The sequence below is a fragment of the Elephantulus edwardii genome, unplaced genomic scaffold (assembly GCF_000299155.1).
Source record: "Elephantulus edwardii isolate Elephantulus edwardi_28Jun2011 unplaced genomic scaffold, EleEdw1.0 scaffold00389, whole genome shotgun sequence".
Taxonomy (NCBI): Eukaryota; Metazoa; Chordata; class Mammalia; order Macroscelidea; family Macroscelididae; genus Elephantulus; species Elephantulus edwardii.
In genome coordinates this window covers 1,044,365-1,053,643 of record NW_006400139.1, presented here as the reverse complement: position 1 = coordinate 1,053,643, position 9,279 = coordinate 1,044,365, and the positions used below count along the sequence as shown (strand labels likewise).

Below are 9,279 nucleotides of genomic sequence, written 5' to 3'. Positions count from 1 at the left end.
TCTGTGAATGTTTATGAAAATTAATAAAATATAATTATAGAAAAAAAAATTTCCTCACGTAGACTGATGAGCACATCCAAGGCTGCACTTATTAGTTGAACTATGTCAATTGGTATTTCATTGATTTCTGGGACCTCTGTAAACCTCATGAACTTTGAGAAAGAACAATAGTTAGAAAAAGGCTTCAGTTCTTTGTCATAGAGTCGCTGTTAGTCGTGCTCAACTTGTTGAAAATCAACAACAACAACAACAATGTAAATACTATCACACAGTGTTTGTTCTTACGAGATTGACTTATTTTACTCCACATAATACTGCCAAGGTTTATGCACATCATGGCTTTGTCAACTTCATTAAAATGTAGTAAATAGTGAAATTCTTTCTAAATTACAGCTGTTTTCCATATATTACTTCATTACCATATAGTAGGTTGTTTTGTTGTTGTTATGTGCCGTCGAGTCGTTTAGGACTCATAGCGACCCTATGCACAACAGCCCTAAACCCTGCTCTATCCTGCGCCAACTGCACTGCCTCCGACACACCCATTCCGATTACCATAGTCACCGAATCAATCCATCTCATAGAGAGTCTTCCCCTCCTGCGCCGTCCCTCCACCCTCCCAAGCATGATGTCCCTCTCTAAGGACCCGTCCCTCCTGGCAACATGTCCGAAGTATGTCAGACGAAGCCTCGGCATCCTTGCCTCCAAGGAGTTGTTTGGTTTAATCCTCTCCAAGATGAATCTGTTTTCTTTCCTGGCAGTCCATGGTACATTCAGTACTCTTCTCCAGCACCACAGCTCAAAGGCATCAACTCTCCTTCTGTCCTCCCTAGTCCAACTCTCCGATGCATAACAAGTGATTGCATGTAGTATACATTTTCTATATTTTCTTGTATAGGTTGGTTTATCTCTAATAATGTCAACATATAAAATTCACTATTAAAGTGTATAATTCTGTTTCTTTGGCAAGTTCACAAGGTTAAAATTGTTACAATTATCTCAGTACATAGTACTTAGTATCCCAAAAAGAAACCTGTTTTGTTTTACTCATTCCCCTTTCCCACTCCTTCCCTAACCATGAATATATTTACTAGAACTATGGACTTTTCTATTTTGAATATTTTATTCCACTAGAATAATTTAATATGCAGCTTGTCTCTTGGCATGGTAGTTTTAATGTTCATTCACACTCAATAGTCTTTTCATTTCCATCACCTTGCAGTATACCACTGATTGACATATTTTGCTTCTCTGTTCATTACTGGAAAGCTTACACTTTGGCTAACCAAATTTGACATATTATTTAACATTAAAATTTGTGGATGTTTTCTGTAGCTTTGTGTAAATGTGTTTTCCAAATCAAGCAATGGAAGAGCTCAGGAAAAATGCTTTGTTGGCCATATGTTTATTTTAAAAAACAGTAATAAGAACTGTAACACAAATTCACATCCATATTTTTGCAACGTTACATACAATAGATAAAAGTTAGAAACAGCTAAACTGTTTGTCAATGTACAAAGGCTGAAGAAACAGTGGTATATTCACACAGTAAAGTATTTTACATCACTGAACAAATGATTAATAATTTTTAAAATGTTGTACAATAATTATGAATCTGAAGTAAATTATCCTGAGAAACAAATTATTCACAGAAGAACAATTACGGTATAAGACCACCAATATAAAAAATTAAGGAAAGGTTTTCACAAAGAGTGAAATTTGGAGGTTAATAGAGAAAAGAAGATAGACAAAGGGACCCAAAAGTAATAGATAAATTGGTTGAAGGGATATGCAATATCAAGAAAGATTTGATTCAAACTCAATTTATTGTCGTTAAATTGGAACCATTTCATAATTAATTAATACATTTTAATATCTAAAAACAAAATATCTGTGAATGATTGTGTGAAAATGCAGTGTGATTTGTAATCTTCCATTTATGGCTTGGGTCAGGTCACCTTAGTGTTTACACTGAGATCCTCCCTAACTGTGCTTTCAAAAGACACTTGGCAGCAGATTTACCAAGTCGTATGTCATTTTATTTCTTAATTGCTGTTCCAGGAAGAGAACATTTAGGTAATTTACAATTATAATCTTTATCTATTATTCTGTGATTATAATTTATAATAAATATTTAAAAATAAACATGGTTGGTTAGAAATGATAAGAAAACCTTACTGGGAAAGCTGAAAGTGAACTGAAATGGATTGTTGATGATTGACTAGTGGATTCACAAAGTACCTGTAACAACGGGCTCACACATAGCTACTAGTGTGAATGTGGCACGGATCAGATAGTTTTTCTTCTTTTTGTACAAAGGGTAATGATGAGTCAAAACCAACTCAATGGCCAGCAGCAACGACACAGACACACACATGCATACAATATTCTGAGGAATCTGTAAAAGCAACTCCTTTTGACATAAACCCCAAGCTAGAAACATTTACAATCCTGATCTGTTTAGTAACAATTGCGACATTTAAAAATGCAATGTTACATATTGGGATTATGCAATACTTTTGCTTATGTGTGAATGGCAATATATTTGGATTTTTTATAAAATTGTTGGTGAGCGAAGTCCTGTGTGTGCTGGTGAAAGATTGCATGTTCTCAAGGAGAGCTTGTCAGTGGGGAACTGAGGGTGTCCCTGGAGTTTAGTCTCTCATGAGGAATTTGTCTTTGATCTGAAAGCTTTCTTAGCTGCATCTTTCACATCTTTGTTTCTCAAACTGTAAATGAGCGGATTTAGAACTGGGATGACGATGGTATAAAACACAGAGATTATTTTATCCGTGCTGGGAGAATAGAGGGAGCTGGGCCTTGAGTAAATAAACAGCAGAGTTCCCTGATAGATGGCCACTGAGGTCAGATGAGAGGCACAGGTGGAGAAGGTTTTCTTCCTCCCACTGGAGGAGCGGATCTTTAAAACTGAGAGCAGAATAAAATAATAGGAGATGATGATGATGATAAAACAGATGATTTCCACGGAGCTGCCATACGTGGAGAGGAGCCACTCATTAACAGAGGTGTCAGAGCAGGAGAGCTTGAGCAGTGGAGGAAGGTCACAGAAGAAATGATTAATCACGTTTTTGTCACAATATTTCAGAATAAATGCAAAGGATGTGTGGACCAGGGAGCTCATGTTGCCGCCGATGTAGGACAAGACAATGAGCCACACACAGATTCTGCGGGACATCACCACTGTATACAGCAGAGGGTTACAGATGGCAACGTAGCGATCATAGGCCATGGCAGCCAAGATGAAGGACTCTGTGTCCGCGAAGGTACAGAAAAAATAAAACTGCAGGGCGCAGCCGTAATAAGATATAGATTTGTTCTTTGAGAGGAAATTGACAAGCATTTTGGGAACTATGACTGAAGAATAGCAAAGATCTACAAAGGATAGATTGCTAAGAAAAAAATACATGGGAGTTTGAAGACGGGGATCTATCCTGATTAAAACCATCAAACCAATGTTTCCAGTGAGAATCATACCATATAACAACAGAAACACGAGGAAAAGGACACCCTGTAGTGCAGGACCTGTTGGAAACCCTAATAAAATAAATTCAGTCACCAAGGTGTAGTTTCCTTCTATGAGTTCCATTTTATAAGTAAGTGCTTTGGGGTTTCCTCCCTTTTTTTGAGAATCTCAATATCCTAAAATATAATAAGGAAAGGCAAGTATAATAAGTTATAAGATTATTTTTTAAAAGTTTTCAATACACAAACAACAATCAAATAAAGAAACCAAAGCTTAGATGTCTTTTCATATACATAAAAAGACCCTATGAGATATTATTCCAGTATTTAGTCGTTATTATATCTCATGGTTGCAAATGTTATTGATTTATTTCATCCATTGAACAGAGGGATCCACGTCTTCAGATATTATGTCTGAGTTTGCTCACTTTTTTTGTGCTCAAATGCCACAAAATAGTTGGCAAAGAGGATTAAATGGATTAATTAATTTATTGATAAAAATATAAAGGAAAAGAGAACTATCAAAGCTTATTAAACACAAATTTACTTGTAGAATGCCTTGAAATGGGAATAACTATAATACTAATTTGTCAAAGACTTGTAAATGCTCACATTCAAATATTAGTTTATTGAATTATTATTATTATCAATGTAAGGTAGTGATGTGGAGATAAAAATATATGTCTCTGAACACCAGCTGCAAATACATTTTTAAGGACATTTTAATTCTAACTAGCTCTGACAGTAACCACGTTTATTAAATTAGCTAATTTTTTGCCTTTATCATAATGCCTGGCTTCCAGTAAGCACTTTACAAATATTAGTTCAATGAATAAAAAAGTAGATTAGAAACTACTTTGTTGACTCTGCTGCACTAAATAAAATTATTTTGTGTCAATTCTTCAATGAAAAATTGTTAGCAGTTATTCCTTTTTAATACTCATAAGTAATTCAGGGTGTTTATCCTGAGAATAATGTCAATCACTGTTTCTGGAATCTCAAAATATTTCTAGGAGTAGAAAGAATTTGAACTTGACCTTGAAATCCATGAAATCTGAAGGTAACCTTGAAGAACATTTTTTAAATTTGTAAAATTTTTAAAATATGTAAAAATAAACAAGTAAAGCATTCAATGAGTTATGCTAATGCTTCCAGAAACCCCAAGAATGGGGATAAAACTATTTTTTAATCACTCTCTCGTTACTTATACAAACACTCTTTCAGGGATAGTACTAAGATCATTGTCTCATGTAGTCATTTAAGTACAGAGAGACTGTCCAGAATCAGAAGAATTGTTTGGGAGAATTAGAAGAACATAGACTACACAGGAAGAGATTGTCCATCTTTCTCTCTCAGAAACCACTACTGGATTCAAACTTCCTTTGGATAAACTTTTGGTTTAGTAGTACAGCCCTCTGTGAACTATGTTACCAGAGTTATTTTGTTATTATTAAATAATTTTACTAAGATCTATGTCTCATTTAATCACATAATCTATCCAGAATCAGAAGGATCAATCACTTAACATCTGATCATGTTATTGCCCCAGAGAATGTAAAAATTATGAAGAAAAGAGGACATCAGTTAATTTACTCTTATTTTTGTCTGTTTTCAGAACAATCAAGGTATTTAAAAAAAACAGCTTTCTTTAGATTTAAAACAGTGCAATTTGAATTCTATGTTGACTATATGAGGTCTTCATGAATGTACAAAATTTAATGCAAAATTTTCTATGTATAATAACAGCAACAAACAATATAAAAAATGGCAAGACCTTCACAGGGTTGCTGTATGAATTAAAAAAAAACACACACACAAAAAAACCCACAAAAAACCTCTCCTTATCTACATACTGTCCATCCACCCATCCATCCGTCCATCCATCCATCCATCCATCCATCCATCCTCCATCCACACCTTTTTGATCTATCTATCCATTCATATACTTTTTAGAAAGTCTGACACATCCTAGGTAAAAATTAATCTTAATATTTACTTTAATATCATTTAATCTTAGATTCTACTTTTATGTCAAAGTTTTATTAATAATGTTGTTTTTATGTGCCATTGAATTGCTTGTGACTCATAGCAACCCTATGTATGCTCTGATTCATACTTTGTCCTGAGCCAACATTATTGTCTCTAACACACTTATCCCAATTGCCCCAGTCACTGAGTCAATCCATCTCATCAAGGGTTTCTTTTCTTGCACTGTTCCTCCACCCTTCCAAGCATGCTATCCCTCTCCAAAGACTGATCGTTCCTTGCAACATGCCCTAAGTATGTTAGATGGCGCTTCAGAATCCTTGCCTCCAAGGAGCAACCTGGTTTCACCCTTTCTAGGGCAAATCTGTTTTCTCCTAGCAGTCCATGGTATTTATTCAACACTCTTCTCCAGCACCACAGCTCAAAAGCAACAATTTTCCTTCTATCATTCCTCGTCATTGTTCAGCTTTCTACTGCATAGCAAGTAATTGCAAAGACTATGGCTTGGGTCATGGGCATCTTAGTCTCCAGACCGACATTGTTGCTCTTAAGTACTCTGGAGAGATCCCAATATCAAATATCAAAATATCAAATATTAACAGAATATGTGGTTCTGAGACCTTCACATTTATAATCCCTTCTAATAGTCTAAAAACTTCATGTACACAAAGATATAACATGATCTTAGGATAGAAAAAAAAATTAGGTTAATTCAAACAGTCAAGTAACCAGTCAAGCTTAAATTAACTTTAATAAATTTCTTGAAAACTAATCAATGATGTTGTATCAGAAAGGATGATACAAAATGGATTACCTTATCGGTACACTTCTAACTGATTAAGGTGCCTTTCTACCTGTTTGGACATCTGTTTGACTCTTTCTTCCAGTTCTAAAAGAGCCAATTTATGCACTATTACCACCAATCTAGTATCCTCTAATGTCACTTACCAAGGAGAGGGATGTTTTCCAATACCTAAATGAATCATCTTGTTCACAGATCAAGGACTTTTATATACACATTCATGACATTGGGGACCTGATAATTAGAGCCCTCCAAACATACTCATTTTAAAAGGTTTCCTAGGGAATAATTAATTAAAGGGATTATTGATACAGGGATTTTCAGTTTGGGGTTGTTTTTGTGTTGTTGTTTTTTTTTAAAAAAAAACACCAAAAAATCAAGTTGTATAGTTGTAAGGGAAACACAATTATCATGGCCTGAAATAAAAGCTTTTCTTTCTTATTACTACTAAGTTTGTTTTAAATGAGTACTCAAATTCTACCAAAATAACCCACCAAACTACCTTTAAAAATTTTCTTGAAATAGTTCAAATATTTAAAAACTCTCATGACTAAATCCATTAAATTTGGCAAGTGGATATTTTAGCATAACTCTAATAATATCGAAAATGACATGATTAAAAAGTTGATAATTAGTAAAAACAATTAAAATTTGTTTCATCCAATTCATTAAGATACTTAAAGAAAAAATCAAGAAGTGAAAAACTAAATATGATATTTATATTTAGAATTTTTATTGAATGATTTTTTATAGTAGACTATCAGAAGATCAGGAGATAGAGTAGACAAGGATTTCTAGAAGAATCAATATTAAGGATTTTGACCACAGGTTTGCAAGTAATGTGATGCAGAATCTTATCAGGAATTATGTCAAAATACGTACAATATTCATCTTGAACCTTAAAGGCTCAGAATTGCCCAGTTTCTAATTACTCTTTTACTTTAAGCTGTGGAGATGAATGGTTTAAAAATGTTTCACTATAATAAAAGAAAGGGGAAAAAAAGAAGAAAAGAGAGAGTCAAGGGGGTAAAAACACCCCAAAAAAGTGAAGTAGGACTTAGAATCTAGAGTATACTTTGCTTTTTCACACACTTTTGTCATTATTGCTATGTGCCATCAAGTCAAAACCAATTTATAGCTGACCTCCAGTGATTTTTTTTTTTTCCCCTGAGGCAGTAAATTGCATGGGAGAGAATGCCCATTTACCTTCTCTGGAGCTACTTGTGGATTCGAACCATGTGCTTTGGGGACTGCAGCACAGATTTTTACCACTAGATCCCCAGACTACAACCATCAATATGGATTACATCCCAATATAAGGAGGGGAACTCCTCATCAATGGACCAACAGGTAACATCATGATGTTGTCGTTAGATGATGTTAGGTTGTCTGCAACTCTTAACTTCTCTATGAATAGCCACTTTGAACCTTACTCTATCCTGGGTCATCCTTACAATACGCTTCAGTATGTTGTGACAATCTATCCCTTTCAAGATCTTCCTCTCTGTCTCTGACATTCCACCTTTCCCAGTATGATATGTTTTATTCCCCTCTCCACTTTATTGTTATTTTTATATAGATTTGCCAACAAAATTTGTGTATATTGTGAATCATTCATGTACTTTGCATTTCACACATTCTATATTCACATTGTGTTTGAAACAATCGTCATGAACACCATGTTCTATAAAATTAAGCACCATTGGTCTATTCCTCATCCCCACTCCCCACCCACATTCTCCTTCTGCTCCCCTCTTCTTCCCCTTTTGGACTTTTATCCACCTGATCAGTGGAAATATGTTCAGGACTTGCATACATAGCATGACTCAAAAATGAAGTGAAATGACTGTAAATGGCCATTAATATTTAGAATGTAGAATGTACAAAATAAACTATAGAAGAATAGGAATCTGTCAACCATAGAATGGAATACATAAAGATGAATGTGAATTAGATTGGATAGCAACTATAATCTCACATGGTAAGCTTAACAAATGAATTCTTAGTACACATATTTTCTGAAATCTCTAGATTTTTAAAAAGTTTCAAGTAGAGAAATGAAACAGCTATTCGTGCACTCATTCAATGATTCATTAAACAAACATTCAATTTTTCTCTAGTATGGGCAATTACTGGTGATATAGAATCATAATAAAATGCTATAAATTACAAATATGAAGACAAACACAACTAATTAACTGATTTTGTATACTTATAAGAGCATTTTAACTTAAAGTTTTAACAACTAAGTTCTGTTCATGATTTTTATAAAATATTATACCATTCACATTTCCATTCATCAAATAAGATTATATATGAAACACTAAATAAAGCTAATAAATTTTTTCAATATACATCCAACAAAATTTCAAGCTTAGTATTTAGAAGTTGTAAAATGGAAATAATATTTCTATTTTAGTTATAATATGGACATTATAAAATGGAAATGATGCACTTGTCATAGGATTAATGTATAGTCTTGAAAAGTTTAATAACTGTGTGGTATACTGGTATACACCAAAACAATTAAGAATTACACTCATATTTTTAAAAAACTTGTGAAATAAAAACATTTTTGCAATTTCTATATAATTCCACATCAAATACATTATTTTTTTGTGCAATGACTGTCTTTACAAAATATTTTACCATTCAAAACCATACTCATTACTTTATATTTAAAAATTCTTTTTTCCACACACTATAATCACTATTAATTTTTGATTTCCACATGCTTACAAGTTGTTGTTAAGTGCCATTGAGTCATAGATGACTCATAGCAACCCTATGAACGAAAGACCTGAACACTTGTATAACTTTTGTCATTTCTCCACATTCATGGAGTATTCAGAGGGAAGCCACTTCAGAAGTGGATGCTACTCCTGCTTCCAAGCTTGTTTTAATCGAGAAGCTCCACCAAACACTGTTCACCATGGGTAACCATTATCACATTTGACACATCGGTGTCACAACAACCAGGAGTTACCTCTGTACAACAAAAGGACAGA

The 9,279-nt window shown here is 33.9% G+C and overlaps 1 protein-coding gene across 1 annotated transcript; it reads right to left on the bottom strand.

Annotated features, from left to right (window-relative positions):
• Positions 1-2,662: 2,662 nt before the first annotated feature.
• Positions 2,663-3,607, bottom strand: LOC102862264 (olfactory receptor-like protein OLF1-like). The gene has a single exon (XM_006902272.1). The coding sequence runs from the start codon at positions 3,605-3,607 to the stop codon at positions 2,663-2,665; it is 945 nt and encodes a 314-aa protein (XP_006902334.1).
• Positions 3,608-9,279: the final 5,672 nt, after the last annotated feature.